This window comes from Gymnoscopelus microlampas, assembly GCF_963454915.1.
Source record: "Gymnoscopelus microlampas genome assembly, chromosome: 12".
In the NCBI taxonomy this organism is placed as follows: Eukaryota; Metazoa; Chordata; class Actinopteri; order Myctophiformes; family Myctophidae; genus Gymnoscopelus; species Gymnoscopelus microlampas.
Window position 1 is genome coordinate 41,388,555 of NC_139949.1, and position 17,303 is coordinate 41,405,857.

At 42.7% G+C, this 17,303-nt stretch overlaps 1 protein-coding gene across 1 annotated transcript in view; it reads right to left on the reverse strand.

The window, feature by feature from the left end:
- zbtb16a (zinc finger and BTB domain containing 16a) overlaps window positions 1–17,303 on the reverse strand; it is a 176,291-nt gene that overhangs the window by 54,376 nt on the left and 104,612 nt on the right. Inside the window, 1 exon segment of the mRNA XM_084073300.1 lies at window positions 8,010–8,096. Within this exon segment, the coding sequence (XP_083929426.1) occupies window positions 8,010–8,096 (87 nt within the window).

Consider the following 17,303-nt stretch of genomic DNA (forward strand, 5'->3'; position numbering starts at 1 on the left):
CATTAAGACCTCGAACGCATCTGTGTCACTTTAGATGTCTTTGGCTATTCAAAAATAGCAGATCTACAAGCTCATAGCGCGGCACTCGGTGCCGCGCTATGAGCTTGTAGATCTGCTATTTTTGAAAAAACGTGATTTTTTTTTTCCCCCCGAAAAACTGTTAGGATTTAGAAAATGTATAGAAGCGTCCTCAGGTCTTAATGGGTTAATGGGACTCACAAGAGCTGTTGGCTCGGGAAGGGGCGAGGAGATGACTGCATGCATGCGGGCGGGTAGTGTACCAATGTGTGTCTGTGTGCCTGCCTGGGTGTCAGGTTGTGTGCCACACTTTCTTCGCACTGCGTAGTGCCTGCGCGTGTGTGTGTGAGTGTGTGTGTGGTGGGGGTGGTTGGGGGGGGTGCATGCCGACGCACACGTGGGTGGACAGTGGGTAAACACAGCCGCATGATCTTGTTTTGCTCATGGAGAGCTTGGGATCCTGACTCCCCTGCGTGTCAGAGACCTTATCAGTTAACCACTTAAGCACCAATATACTTTGTCGTACGACAATTAGACAAGCTCGCAACGCATTGTGATGAGCCGATTTTGTGTGTGTGTGTGTGTGTGTGTATATATATATAAAAAAAACAATACCAGACTAGAGACGCCCCGATTGAAAGGGGTTAAACGTCTTGACAATTATAAATTATGACAGCTTCAAGCCTGATGTTGGATTACCTTTTTTTCCATGTATTTTATTTCATCTGCGGATTATTATTGTTGTTATCAAAATGACAGAAAAACAAGGTAAACGAAGTAAGTTTGAGTAAAACGGGGTCATCGCAAGTTATTTGAACCCAGACATTCGAAATCGCATATTTTTGGATGTTTGCCCAGCAGTCAAAATCATAACCTTTCATTATATGATGTGGAAACAAGGACAAGCACTGTGAATAGCGCCTACATATTTACACGATTACATCACTAAACCAATTATTCAACTGCCAAATGTTGTTTTCAATTCACGCGTATTCGATCAATCGTTTCACCCCTATAAATAAATATATACAAATCAGTTTAAAATGGAGAGAGGGAGGGAGAGGGAGAGAGAGAGAGAGAGAGAGAGAGAGAGAGAGAGCGGTTAAGTCAGACAGCAGCTGACTTGCATGTAGCTGACCCAAGGAGGTGCCACAATAGTGTCCATTCATGGGAACAAGGAGCATCACCACCACCCAGAAATGAGCGAAGCCTTTCGAGGCCAAATAGTGTCATCAGAGAACATGGTGAGCGCTCACTCACTGCCAAGAGTTCTGGGTTTACATAACATGTGGCTTCGATTGGTCAACAATGTGTGGACCCCACAAAACGTCTGACATGAATTTGTTTGGCGTTTTTGGGGGTCTTTTGGTTGATGTACCTTAAATGCCTGCTGGCTGGGAAGATGAGAGCTGGATGTTTACATCAGCAAGGCTGACTTCCTGCCCGCGACTGTGACCCAGGGGTCATTACCTATTTATAAAAAGAGGACGCAGCATATCCAAGACATACATATAAGCGTCAGTGGGACCCCCACCCAGGATAAGTGTCCCTGCTGCCGTTAACCCATTAAGACCGGGCAACGCGTCTGTCTCATTTTAGATTGTAGTCGTATTTTATACTTTGGCTATTAAAATAATAGCAGATCTATACGAGGGTGTAGATCTGCTATTTTTGAAAAGAAATCGTGAAAATGTGTGCAACTCCTTTTTTTAAAGGGAAAAAAATATCTCAAATCTTTGCTCCTGAGGGGGGGGGGGGGGGCTTCCTTGAACAAAGTATTTTTAGATGGGGGGGTTTGCGGCCAAATACATATGATTTTGGGGGTCCTTGACATTAAAATGTTTTTTTCCAGGGACCCCCAGAAGCAAAGATTTGAGTAAAAAGTGTTTAAAAATATATATATATTCGAAGATTTGGAGAAATGTTCACAATAAAAACAAAAAAAAATAGCAGATCTACAAGCTCATAGTGCGGCACTCGGTGCCGCACTATGAGCTTGTATATCCGCTATTTTTGAATAGCCAAAGTATAGAATAACGGTTATATAGGCTATAGCTAAACATCTAAAAATACCACAGATGCGTTCCCGGTTCGAACGGTTTAAGTAACATGTTTCTGTTTCGGTTGGATGCGGGCACGTGACTCGTAAACAGGCCCTTCAAGACCGAACAGGAGGTTAACATTGCACCCTCCGGAAAATGCTGCTGGAAGAGAAAGAACGAGGGAGAGAGAGAGAGAGAAGGGGATCGAGAGAAAGAGAGAGAAAAAAAAGAAGAAAAGTACCAACAACTCTCACAAATCTCAACCTAAATCGCACACCAGTCACACACTGGGCTGTGGGAAAAGCGAGCTGGTGGTTAAAGCGAAGCGACCGTCAAACCCTCTGGTTAACTGTTGAGCTAAGATAAATAATACTTTACCTGCCACAATACAGCACTGCAAACACACACACACACACGCACCCACACTGCACACCAACTCAACACGCACGTGTGCGCACACACAGCAAAACGAGGGGAGGGAACTTTCTTTTTTGGACCACTTGAACCAAGGACACAGATTTCTTTTGCTATTCAAAAAAATAGCAGATATACAAGCTCATAGCGCGGCACCGAGTGCCGCGCTATGAGCTTGTAGATCTGCTATTTTTGAAAAACACAAAGCAAGACACCGTAATCTCGGTGTGTATATTATTGCATATATGGGTCGAAATCAAACCCGAGAGCGAGTGTCAGACGGAAGATTGGCCGAGCCGCACGTTTTCCGAGCCCATTTTTCAAAACCCTATAAGCCTTAGGAGGGGGGGGGGGAGTGGGGGGGGTGAGTGGGGTGTGGGGGTGTGTGGGGCCTTCAGAGGCAGCCGGGCGTAGGGATACATGGCCGCTGCTACCGCCGCTGCTGCTGCTGCTGCTGCTGCTGTTGCTGCTGTTTCAGTTGCCTGGCAGGGAGGCTTGTCTGTCTGTGGCTAAGACTGTGGGGCTACCCCCCTCCCTCCACTCCCCTCCACTCCCCCCGCCCCCTCCATCCCCTCTCGTTTTTTTTTTTTTTTTGCTCCAGACTGGAATGCTATATTTAGAGTGTGCCTTTCCGCTGTTATGGCTGTCAGATCATTAGCCTCGTTTAACCCTTCTTTACCTCGGGCGGGCAAGCCGACTGGCCGACTGGCGGAGGGACAGACGGGGGGGGGGGGGGCCCACAGGACTACACCCCCCCCCCCCCCCATCGCCTGGTCAAACACCAGGTTGGTGGGTGGGTGGGTGGGTGCGGGGGGGCTTGTCAAGTGGGGGTAAGCCCTGAGACATGCATGGAAGAAAATGGGGGTGGTGGGGGGGGGGGACGACACCCAGTGGTTAGGGTGCTACTGGGAGCCTTTGAGGGTCAGAGGGCTGATGAACAAAATGATGATGATGATGATGATGATGATGATGATGATGATGATTTGTCAAGGAACTCTGGCTAATTTTAGGGAAACGGTTTCCTGTGTGTTAGAATATGTGTTGGCAGCGAGTCTGTTCTGCTCGTTTCTGAAAATAAAAGTCAAGCAATTAAGCCATTGAGACCTGAAGCCGATTCTACATGTCTCCTAAATCCCAACAGTTTTCTGAAAAAACGTATGTTTCTATATCAGTGGTGCTCAAACTTTTTCATGTCGAGGACCCCCAAAATTATATGTATTTGGCCGTGGACCCCCATCAAAATATTTAGTTCCAGGGACCCCCAGAAGCAAAGATTTGAGTTAAAAATGTTCTCTTTAAAAATATATATATATTCAAAGATTTGCACACATTTTCACGATTTTTCAAAAATAGCAGATCTACAAGCTCGTAGCGCGGCACTCGGTGCCGCGCTATGAGCTTGTATATCTGCTATTTTTGAATAGCCCAAAGTGTAAAATAATGCTTTTTTAGCTCAAATCTAAAAATGACACAGTTCCAGGTCTTAATGGGTTAACCAGAATGAAGAACCCGGTCGCTACATATGCTGTGTAGAAGGAAACTTGGATGAGGAATTATAAAAAAAAATCTTTTGTTTAAGTTTTTTTTTTGGACCGATTTGCCACAGATTTGATACGAGGAAATAGAAGAGAGAGATTTGTTTGGCTTTTTTTTCTTTTTTGTTGTGGATAATTGAGCCAATCTCAAACCTGGCACAGCAGTAAACTGTAGGTCACGCACACAGATGGTCCCTCTCTGTCTCTGCTTTGATTTTCTGAAGTACAAATGAAAAAAATAAATAATACTTAAAAACCTTGGATGCACGCCGCCATGTGTGTTGTGTTGTGTATACCAAAGCGCTGCGAGCTTGCGTAGAGATCTGCTATTTTTGGTGCACAACACAACCAGCGCGCGCGACTAAGAATGAATCAGGCTTCAGGAATACCCCCCCCCCCCCAACCCCTCCCTCTCTCTCTCTCTCTCTCAGTGGTGGAAAAAGTACTCAAATATTTTACTTAAGTAAAAGTATTGATACTGCAATGTAGAAGTACTCTGTTACAAGTAAAAGTCCGGAATTCTAAATTTACTTGAGTAAAAGTACAAAAGTATTGGTATCAAATTGTACTTAAAAGTACCAAAAGTAAAAGTACTAAATATTTGAAAATAGCAGATCTACAAGCTCTCAACGCGTCGCGATGCGACGCGTTGAGAGCTTATAGATCGGCTATTTTCAAATAGCCCATGTATAAAATAGGGCTAAAGTGGTTAATTAGAAACTAAAGTTTTCAAATAATTGTAGTGGAGTAAAAGTACAATATTTGCCTCTGAGATGTACTGTAGTGGAGTAGAAGTAAAAGTATAGACAATTGGAAATATTCCAGTAAAGTAAAAGTACCTAAAAATTGTACTTAAAGGCATTGTAGGGAGTTCAGACATAATCAAAGAAAAAAACTGTTGTCAAACACCGCCCCTCCAGCAGTTCTTTTCCCCGACCACCAGGGGGTGACGCAGGGGGGACTTTTTAAATGAGTCATGCCCAAAATAGGTTGCCTTATGCGGATACAATTCGCGGAAATGCCCGACCCTACGGTTCTCTGAATTTATATTTTTAAATAGGCTCTTTCATGATAAATTGACCACATATATGAAGCTAAACAACTAAATTCTATCCAAACGATTTTTTAAAAGTAAATTATGTGCCTCAAAAAAGAAGTTTGAGAGCGTTTTAAAACCGAAAGTAAAAAGTTGATACGGGCACGGACGCGCACGGACACGCACATGCGTGCGTTAATTTACGACCCGGACATAAACAACATGAACATAAACAGAAGGGAAAATACGGATTTCAGACAGAGGACTGTGTTTCAATGAAGGAAAACACCCCAGCATCATTATATAGTGGCTGATAGAGGGGAGAAAATGCAAAAAATATATATATACATATTTTTTAAATTTAGGCTTAATGTTCCCTACAATGCCTTTAAGTACAGTACTTGAGTAAATGTACTTAGTTACTTTACACCACTGCTCTCTCTCTCTCTCTCTCTCTCTCTTCATGTGAACACTGTCTCTAAAAGGGGGAGAAACCCGAGACAACCTTTCCATCTAAAACTGAAGGGCTTCATCAACAACATAAGACCATGGTGCATCTGCTGTGGGAGGATTTACTTCCCTCTATTTACATCCTGGCACCTAGGCCCTGCCATCCTCCTCTTCCTCATCTTCATGGCGAGGAGCGGCTGATAAACAACCGGTGGCCTGCCAAGTTCCCCTTCAGCTTGTTGATTACAGTCTGGAGGCCGTGTCATCCATCTCTGGAGCGCATGGCGACGGCGGTGTGACTCAGGAGGTTATAGAGAGAGACCGCCCCCCCGCCGCAGTCTGGGACACATGAGCGGAAGGGTCCTCGGTTCGATACCCGGCGGGGGCTCCTTTGCTGTCCTTGAGCGAAGTTGCTGGACCCCCCCTGACGGGCTATATAACCGATGAACCGTCGATGTGTGAATGGGTGAATGTGAGGCATGCATTCCCTTTAACCGATAAAGACCTGAGGCTGATTCTTACTAATGTCTTCTAAATCCTAACCTAACCTAATCCTAAAAATATGTTTCTATATCAGTGGTGCTCAAACTTTTTCATGTCAAGGACCCCCAAAATTATATGTATTTGGCCACGGAGCCCCATCTCAAAATATGTTGTTCCAGGGACCCCCCCAGAAGCAAAGATTTGAGTTAAAAATGTTCGCTTTAAAAGAATATAAATATATTCATTTGCACACCTTTTCTCGAAGTAAAAGTACTAAATATTTGAAAATAGCAGATCTACAAGCTCTCAACGTGAGCTTGTAGATCGGCTATTTTCAAATAGCCTAGGTATAAAATAGGGCTAAAGTGGTTAATGTATGTTTTATAACGTAATAATGTATATCTGCAAAGTAACTAGTAACTAAAGCTTTCAAATAATTGTAGTGGAGTAAAAGTACACCATTTGCCTCTGAGATGTAGTGGAGTAGAAGTAAAAGTATAGACAATTGGAAATATTCCAGTAAAGTAAAAGTACCTCAAAATTGTACTTAAGTACAGTACTTGAGTAAATGTACTTAGTTACTTTACACCACTGCTGAAATGTTTGGTTTTTAATGGGTTAAAAGGCTTAGAATGGCTGGTATGATTAGAAGTGCTGTACTGTACATAGGGGCACTGTGTGTGTGTGTAGGGGCTTAGTGGGTAGAAAGGCCATGTGTTAATCAGAAGGTCACCGGTTCGTCCCTGAGCAAGCCAATTGACCCCTACTACCGCTTGAATAAACACTATAGCGTCCCTATACGGGGCACGTCATACTCATAACGGGCCAACATTCTGTGAATATAGCAGATCTACAAGCTCTGTGAGCTATTTTCCAGGCACAGGGATTTGGTGCTGTAGACGGGAAAAAAAAGCAGGGGCCCAAAGGGACAGACCCCTGAAGTAGACACACATAAGTATATATACAGTATAGGGTTTAACCCATTGAGACATGAAACCGATTCTACAAATGTCTCCTAAATCTCAACAGTTTTCTGAAAAACGTATGTTTCTATATCAGTGGTGCTCAATCTTTTTCATGTCAAGGACTCCCAAAATTATATGTATTTGGACCCCCATCAAAGTATTTTGTTCCAGGGACCCCCCAGAAGCAAAGATTTGAGTTAAAAATGTTCGCTTTAAAAATATATATATTCAAAGATTTGCACATTTTCACGATTTTTCAAAAATAGCAGATCTACAAGCTCATAGCACGGCACTCGGTGCCGCGCAATGAGCTTGTAGATCTATTTTTGAATAGCCCAAAGTGTAAAATAATGCTTTTTAGCTCAAATCTAAAAATGACACAGTTCCAGGTCTTAAAGGGTTGATAAAGTTGATAAGGGCGCGGCTCAGGGATCTCATTGGATTCATTCACATTGCTATTGAATTACAAGAACAAACACAGCTGATGTGATTGTTCTTGTGATCCAGTCCGATTCGATATGTGTGGCGCTACTTTTATGCTTGATGTAGCTCATCATTAGCACAGTGGTCCTGCTAAAACATTACACCCGCTGCTTATTACCCATGAAACAGCGTTTTAGCGCAAGGTAATCATTTCAAACAAGGACAGGGAGCATAAAGCACAGATTTATACTTCATTGTACAACGGCGTCATGCACACCAAACCAAAACGAGGCTATCCGTAAGCTCACAAAGTGTCACGGAAGTATTATTTTGGTTTGAGACGCAGAAAAAAAACTGAACACAAATCAGGCATCGACACGGACCCGAATGAAGCCAAGATGGAGATTTTTCACCGCCTTTATGAATAATTTGTTCTCTCATGGTGTGTGTGTGTAGGTGGTAAGTGTATGTATAGAAATGTTCCACAACCTTGGCACAGTAGTCAGTCTGTATGTCTTGTCTGACTTGTGCTTTCTAAATCCATTTTGCGCGCGCGCGTGCGCGTGCTTGCGTGTGCGTGCTTGCGTGTGCGTGTGTGTGTGTGTGTGTGTGTGTGTGTGTGTGCGTGTGCGTGTGTTCTTACCAGTGTGAATCTGTCGGTGGGCCTCCAAGGATTCCTCTGTCTGGAACTGAGCACCGCACTGGTCACACACTATGGCCTTCTCGCCAGCTAGAAAATAAAGAGACATGGGGATTAATATATTGCTGTTGTCGGGCAGAAACCTCCTATCTCCGTATTCTTCACTTTTAATGTTTTTTTTTCCGTACATTAACCCATTAAGACCTGGAACGCATCTGTGTCACTTTAGATTTCTTTGGCTATTCAAAAATAGCAGATCTACAAGCTCATAGCGCGGCACCGAGTGCCGCGCTACGAGCTTGTAGATCTGCTATTTTTGAATAAATCTTGAAAAAAAAATGTTTTAGATTTTTTTCAAAATGTTTCAAAATTTCAAAACTTTCAAAAAAACTCAGGTCTTAAAGGGTTAACATCCTACTACAGTGTCACACACAAACAGCAAAAGTAGCAGATCTGCTACTTTTGACGTTTTTTGAATTTGAATCCTGAGAAGTCACAGTTTTGGACATATGAGGTTTTTCCATAGAAGGTTTCCAGGCGATATGCAAACAGAGATGCATTTACAGGAGCACATATATGGAAAAACATGAAAATGGTTTGTCAGACACAATTCCACACCTTTCACATATCACATGTTTTATGCAGTTTGCCTTCAATTGTCTTGGAATTCTGGACACAATACACCTGCAATGTTAGGGTGGTTTGTACAGACCAAACATAGAATATATCACACTACATAATCAATATGCATGTGATTTGGCAGTGTGAGTTGAACACTGTAAATGGAAAGTTGGCACAAGAACACAGTAACCTGAATTGGATTTATACAGTAAAATCATCAACAGTGTTCAATAAGAGTGTAAAAAAGGACCCTTAAATGAACACTGAGGGCTTTATGGTGTACAGAGTTTTAGAACTTGAATATAACAACAGTTCAGTATTTGATTGAATAAGGTGTGAGTTGAAACCAATGATTCACAAAGTATGTCACCAGTCAAATCTATGCCAATCCCACTTTTGGTTCCCTCTTTCCCAGAACCTTTTGGTTCTCAACCTGTGGGTCCACATGATTTTTTTTTTTTGGGGGGGCCCAGATGACAGTGAAGTGGCAATTTAAGGACTTTTAAGACCTTTTCAATACCTAAAAAAATATTACTGCATCAAAAGTAATCAACAAACTATACTATAAAAACTGGTCAACATTGCCCAAATTGTCAACTATTATAAGAGGCAAAAACTGTGACAATAGCCGATCTACAAGCTCACAACATTGTGAGCTTGTACATCTGCTTTTTCACAATATTTATCTGTGGAACTGAGTCAAACAAAATTGAATGCCTCAACTCCAACAATTCCAAGTGCTTGTCAGGATGGTGGGGTCCTCAGTTCAAATATGATTATTTTGGAGGGTCAGGGTCACAGCCTGAAAAAGTTGAGATCCACTGCTCTAAGCACAGAGGCAAACCATAATGAAGTCATGTAAATAATATTATGTTAATATGTGTGATCTGGAAATAACTATAAAAACATTGACATTGGACATTGCACATGCTCAATGCATGCTGATACATTACATACTGTAGTCAACATGCATTGACCATGTACTGTACCAGAGGCAGTGTTATTCAAAGACACAACCATATTAATTTCAAAATAACGTTTTTGGTGTGTGACATCCGCTGACGTTTAAAGCTCTGGCATTCGTATTCATAGTGTTCCAGACAGTATTCACAGATGTTTCAATATCCAGTGAAACATTCAGCAGTGGACAGGAATTTTATGGGTGATGGGAATCTTGCACATTACGCTGTATAGCAGATCTGGTCGAAAAGTAAGCCAGCATTTTTAATGGTTGTGAAATTATTTAGTGAGCGGGATCAAACATATGAAGTTGGGCTGGGCAATATAGACTACATCAAATACCACAATATTTTTGACCAAATTCCTCGATATAGACATCATATTGTGATATTATACAGTATACATCTTTTCCAAATATATTAACCCATTAAGACCTGAGGCCGATTCTACAAATGTTTTCTAAATCCCAACAGTATTCTGAAAAAAACGTATGTTTCTATATCAGTGGTTCTCAAACCTTTTCATGTCAAGGACCCCCAAAATGATATGTATTTGGCCGCGGACCCCCATCTCAAAATGTTTTGTTCCAGGGACCCCAGAAGTAAAGATTCGAGTTAAAAATGTTCGCTGTAAGACAATATATATTCAAAGATTTGCACACATCTTCACGATTTTTCAAAAATAGCTGATCTACAAGCTCATAGCGCGGCACTCGGTGCCGCGCTATGAGCTTGTATATCTGCTATTTTTGAATAGCCAAAGTGTAAAATAATGCTTTTTAGCTCAACTGAAAAAGTGACACAGATGCGTTCCAGGTCTTAATGGGTTAAAAGTTTAAAATAGACGTCATCTAGTCTCAAATCACAATATGAAGATATCGATATACATATTGCCCAGCTCTAGTATCAAGTTAGCATACGAATCAAGAAATTCCTCTTTCACCCTTACTATCTTGTTACAAGTTTTCCGGTTTAGCAAAGTCCTCATGTGTCGAGACTTCCATATAACTTATATAACTTGGTTTTACAGCCAGCTATGTACCGTAACCTGTGCTGTTTATACAGGCGTGTCAAGTAAAAGGGCAGAGATTTCAGTTGCACCGGCATGTTTAATGCTACGCTGGGCTTCTATGCCTGTGAAAAAAACCTTGCAGTGGTGGAAAGTAACCAAGTGCAAGTACTGCACTTAAGTACACCTTTGAGGTATTTTTTTATTTTTTACTGGAGTATTTTCAATTTTCAATACTTTATACTTATACCCCCGCTACAACTCAAGAGGCAAATATTGTACTGTTACTCGACTAAAATGATTTGATAACTTTAGTTATTAGTTACTTTGCAGATTTTGATTATTATTACAAAACATACATTAACCACCACAACCCTATATACTTTGGCTATTTGAAAAAAGCTGATCTACAAGCTCGGAACTCGTTGTGAGCTTGTAGATCTGCTATTTTTTAAAAATATTTTAATACATTTTTGAATGCTTGTGAAATGGGACATTCTGCATAATGAGTACTTTTGCTTTTGGTACTTTAAGTATATTTTGATGGCAATACTTTTATACTTTAAAAAAAAAATAGAATTCAGGACTTTTACTTTTACTTGTAACAGAGTATTTCTACATTATGGTATTGAAACTTTTACTTAAGTAAAAAAAGTACTTCTTCCACCACTGCAGCCTTGTAGCGCTGAGGAGGGAGCGATTGGCATGCACAAATAGAGGGTTTGCTGGTGGAGGCCAGATCAGTTCAGATCAGTCCCAGGCACTGAGCTTTTATGGCTTGGCAACGATTACAGTACATGCCATACGCATCACACACGCACACGTGAGTACTCGCGCACATGCGGAGTCCAGATGTTAAGCAGGTGCGTGTGTGTGCATGTGTGTGAGAGAGTGTGCGCGCGCATGAGTACGCCTGTCTCTTGCATTGTAGGCACAGAGTGATCTCTCTAAATCAGTCCTTGGTTTGTTCTTGGCACCATCTCCTGGGTTACAACACCTCCAGAGAGAGAGAGGGGGGGAGAGAGAGAAGAGAGAGAGACACAGAGAGAGAGAGAGAGAGCGAGCAGGCAAGCGCTACACCAGTGAAAACAGGAAGTCAATTCTTAGATGACAAAAAAAAAAAAAAGTTTAGGAGATGGCTTGTGGGTTTTGCAACCACAGTGACATTAGGGAACAGCCTGTACTGTAATAAGTCCTTTCCAAAAGCAGAAATGACACACGCACACACACACATACATGACAGAGTGTGCCTGCCAGTTGAGGGCTTATGCAACTGTGTGTTTGTGCTTTTCCATTTTTTCTTTTTTTGCTGCTCCCAAGTTGGTCGTTGCCAATTCCCTGCTGTGGTCCCGTCCCGGTCGCTCACCCACACACACACACAACCCCACGCTGTCTCCTGGAAAAAAAAGGGTGCTCTGCACGATTCTAGGCCGACCAGATCAGTGGTTCTCAAACGTTTTAATTTAAGAGTGTACAAATGTACATTTGGACCCCCTCAAGGAACCCTGATGGTCCCTGGACCCCACTTTGAGAACCACTGGACTACATCATAAGTGTGTGTGTAAGCATCCCTATACTAGACATGTCATTATAGGCAAACATTCGGTGGAAATAGGAAAACGACAAGTGTCACAATGCAACGCGTTGTGAGCTTGTGTGTTATTTTCGTGGAGTATATTTGGTGTGCAGAGGGAACAAATATCCTAGGGCATTGGTTCTCAAAGTGGGGTCCGGGGACCCCCAGGGGTACTTGAGGGGATACCAGGGGGTCCCCAGCTAAATGATTTATAGTAACCAAATGGACCCTTATGGGCCTGTAACTCTGAGAGTGTACAAATGGAACCAAATGGACCCGTTAGGGTCCATTTGGTTCCATTTGTACAGTCTCAGAGTTAAATTAACATTGATTTTACAATATGAATTGGGGTCCCAGAGATAGAAATGCCATTAAATGGGGGTCCGTAGCCTAATGCATGTCAAACTGGGGGGGGGGCCTTAAATTACAATGATTGAGAATCACTGCTAGAGCCTTAAAAATCTTCTCTTATGGGGGTCCCTGGCTTATCTTTTCAAATGGGGGTCCGCGGGCTAATAAGTGTCAATTTGGGGGTCCTTGACATGAAAAAGTTTGAGAACCACTGTCCTAGGGGATCCTGATCAAGGAAGTATATAGGGTTTAAGTGGTTAAAAAAAAGTGTCCAAAATGTGTCAAATCACGTGGGTTTGATTCAGGTTTAAAGCCTTTAAGTTCAGAGATCGACAGAGGCGGTAAACCCTGCCATTTTGTTTGGGGCTGCACTTTCAAGAGAAACTATTTGCCACATGAGCATATGGCGGCGGATATGTCAAACCAAGAGACAAGCATATGGCTGAATTAGCCAGCAAAAAGAGCCACTTAACCTTTGGAGAACGAGTCATGTAGAGGAGATGTAGACAGGTTCTTAATAACTGCCACCCACCATCCCTCTGATGTCACATTTGCATTAATCACATGGTTCCCTTTCACTGTAGTCTCCGAATTTATTATTATCAGACCAACTATAATTACTGCTTTACAAGGTTGACTCCAGGCCAATCTACACTGCATTCCGTGTAGGACCAGAGACCTTTTCGCTAAAATTGATTGAGTTGACATACACAGTGCCTGGCAGATAACTTCGGCTATGTTGTCAGACAAAACTCGTTTTTTTTTTTCCCAGATTGGATTCAGATGGTTTGATCAAGTCTTAACAGCACAAAAAAAAGAGAAAAATAAACACGTGGAAACTGTTTTTTTTTTTTTTATCTGATTTGAACCGCATTCCTAGGTGTTTTGAAAAGCGATTCAAATCAGATCTCTAAAGATACAGCAGAGTCTAAATTAAGCATTACTCGCGCCTATATGTCGTTATGACGGCGACCGATGCTGAAAGGTCGACGGTGTCTGAATAAACAAATCCCATCTGATCACTTGTGCAAATACCAGGATGGAGAGTCAGTACTAAAGATCAGATTTGTGAAACAAATTAGATTTGCTTACAGTGTGAATAAAGCCTAAGAAGAAGAGTACATTGTCAATGCATACAGTACAACTTTTTGACAAGTGTGACCCCCCTACGCACGTGCACACGCACACACACACACCCACACACCTTTCATAGAGCTTAGACCACTGGTTCTCAAAGTGGGGTCCGGGATCCGCCAGTGGTCTTTGGGAGGGTTCCCGAGCAAAATGAGGAACAGTTATGTTCTTCAGCTATTCAAAAATATAATAAAAAAATAATATAATAACTGTGAGCTCATAGATCTGGTGTTTTAGAAACATGTTGACAAAATACAGATTCATTTCTGTCATGAGGGTCCCTGGCACTAAATCTTTTCAAACGGGGGTCTGCGGCCAAACACATTTGGCGGCCCTCAACATGAAAATGTTTCAGAACCATAGGCCTAGACTAAAGTAAACGCACATTTTCCCCATTACATTATTAGGGCTGTCAAAAGCAATCTTTTCTCCCCTGCCCAGACAAAAAGCACACGGTGACACCAGCGTCTCTATAGAGGCAGCGGTACAACGCCATTACCAGGGCTTTGGGAGGCCAGTAGCCGTGTGCTAAATGATCCCAGGGTGGGAGTTTAGTGCGGGGGCATGCCCCAACTTGTGGCAAAAAGACATAAATCGTCGGGGAGCTGCCAGCGTGGTGCCTTAGCTTCAAGGAGGATGTACGCGGTACGCGGTGTGCCCTGTTGATCTAGGTCATTGTGGGGCACGGAGGGAGGAAGAACGCGGGGGCCCAACGGGAACCCAGAGCGCGCGCACAGCCCCGGCAGCCACCCAGTGCGATGCCCCCCTAACCAAGCGCTAAGTGGGGGCCCTTTGCTCGGTAGCAGCCGACACCCCTCAACCCCTTGCCAAATTAAAGCGATAAATCTCTGGGCCCGCTTTGATTGCGAGCAAGGGGGACTTGCTAGAGGAGAAAGAATGAGGGTGTATTTTGTGGGTGTGGGAGGGGGGCACCCCCTTGACATGAACTGTTACTCTCCTAGTCCTTACAAATGTGTTTAACAACCCCTCCTCCTCAGCCATCATCTGCCCGGCGTCAATTAAAAACCCATTCAAAATACGATGTAGGATCTATGACGATACGCTTTTCCTCCTTGATCCTAGAAATCGTGAATTTATTGCGACCGTTTCAAAGGTCTCCACTTAACCACTTTCAACTACGGCGTCCCTATTTTGGGCATGTCGTTTATAGGCCAAACATTATGAAACATTTTCAATAATAGTAAAAACTAGCCAATCTACCGTACTATATCACAACACGTCATGATGTGATGCGCTGTGAGTTTGTAGATCGGCAATTATCACGGCGCGACACCATAATATACAAGTGAATTGAGGTTATAAGTATGCAAGTAACTTGTATGTCCCTCTTAAATTGCACTAAACCATATGGAAACCCCCCGGTACTGCGAAAAAAAAAAAAGAGCGTCATTGACCCGAGTATAAATTTGGGTTTAAGGGGTCAAATAACTCCAGTCATTGTAAAATAGGTAGCAGCTCTCCGCAGACAGTCAGAGAGAGAGAGAAGTTAATAAAACAAATTAAAAAGGGTCAGTAAAAGAAGTGTTCTGGTAACAGCTGGACACTTCCTCCACTCATCTGTAAGTGGGGCTGGGGAGTCAAGTCCTGTATCGCATTGCCACAGAGCTAACATAATGAGCCTTGCACAACGGTCGCTCCTAATAACAGTGTGTGTGTGTGTGTGTGTGGGGATGGATGAGTGTGTGGGTGGGGGGTTGGGGGTGGTGGGGGGGGGAAGTCAGGTGCCACATGCCGCTACAGCCGCATCCTGTTTCACTTCCCCTCGCAAGAAATGTTGCACAACTTTTTGTCGGGGCAACGGTGCGTCAACAGGACATTAAGAGCCATTAGAGAGACAGAGAGATGGTATACCGTCACCCCTAAGACCCCCCCCGATGAACACCTCAGTCACCCCCCAAGACCCTGATAAACATATCAGTCAACCCCACAAGACCCAAGATGAACACCCGAGTCATTCCCAGCCCCCCCAAATGTACACCTGAGTCACCCACCCCCAGAGACCTGGATGAACACCTGAGTCACCCTCCCCAACCCCAAGACCCCTGATGAACACCTCACTGCCATAACCCAAGACCCCCCGAGGAACACCTCACCATCATCCCCAAAGAAGACCCCCGACAAACACCTCACTGCCATATAAACCAAGACCTCGATGAACAGAGACCCGGGAGGCTCCACACACAGCAGCAGCAGATGACATTTTTGTCATTATAATTTTCCCTGGGTCTTGTGCAATTTAGCTCGCATGAAAGATCCTTTGAATGCTGGAATCATTTGACAGAAGTGGGCTCAGTCTCTGCTAACGCATATGTACCTCGGGGACTCGGCGCCATAACCAGTTGAGGGTTACGCGCGCAAACCGAGACCGAATTGCTCAGCGCCGAGACTAAACGTCAGAAAAATATACCGCTATGGCACTGTGATACGCCGTTTTCTTTAAAAGAATGTTTAGTTTTCACTGTTGCTAGACTTAACCCATTAAGGCCTGAAGCCGATTCTACAAATGTCTTCTAAATCTCAACAGTTTTCTGAAAAACGTATGTTTCTATATCAGTGGTGCTCAAACTTTTTCATGTCAAGGACCCCCAAAATGATATGTATTTGGCCGCAGACCCCCATCAAAATATTTTGTTCCAGGGACCCCCCAGAAGCAAAGATTTCAGTTAAAAATTTTCACTTTAAAAGAATATACATATTCAAAGATTTGTACACATTTTCACGATTTTTGAATAGCCAAAGTGTAAAATAATGCTTTTTAGCTCAAATCAAAAAGTGACACAGATGCGTTCCAGGTCTCAATGGGTTAAAATACTATAAAATAAGTGTGAACCCATAGTCACATTGTATATTGTATCGCTATTGAGATATTTGGCATATAACATTTTGGTATGAACTTTTGACCATAATAACGCAGTCCCAGCGTACGTAGGCGCGTGCACCCTACCTACAGTAGCACCTACAGTAGACTACGCATGTTTTACTGCAGGAAACCCACCCAGTAACTATTCTTTTTTTTTTATCCCTGCAACATTGTTAGGGGAGCTTGGAAGGGGTATTATACCGTACTGTATGTGAATCCCCACTGCCTGTGGTCTGACTCTGCCTGGCACACACTACAAAGGGGGTGGCTGATCCATATTCGTGCTTCCCGTTGCTCAGCTGCTGTGGGATTTGGGTGCCGTGCTATACAGAGGTTGACCCTTGCTTTTATTTATTTATGTTCTGCTTCTTGCAGCTGTTTACAATACATAATGCGAGAGTCTGCTGCTCTTGTCTTGTGTTGCATTGCCTTTATAAATCTGCAGTTTTCTTTTGTTTCCTAACCTGAATTAGAATTTTAGACCCCTATACCGGCTCTGCCTCAAGAGGCCTTGCCTTTTGTCAGGCTGCCATTGTAACAAAGAATCTGTTCTTTAAGTCAAAGTTATTTTTGATATAATCATTCACTGGTACTGTTAATATATATATATATATATATATATATATATATATATATATATATATATATAAATTTGTCTTGTATGTATTTTAACTTGTATGTCCCTCTTAACCCATTAAGACCTGGAACGCATCTGTGTCACTTGAGCTAAAAACGCACTATTATTTCACACTTTGGCTATTAAAAA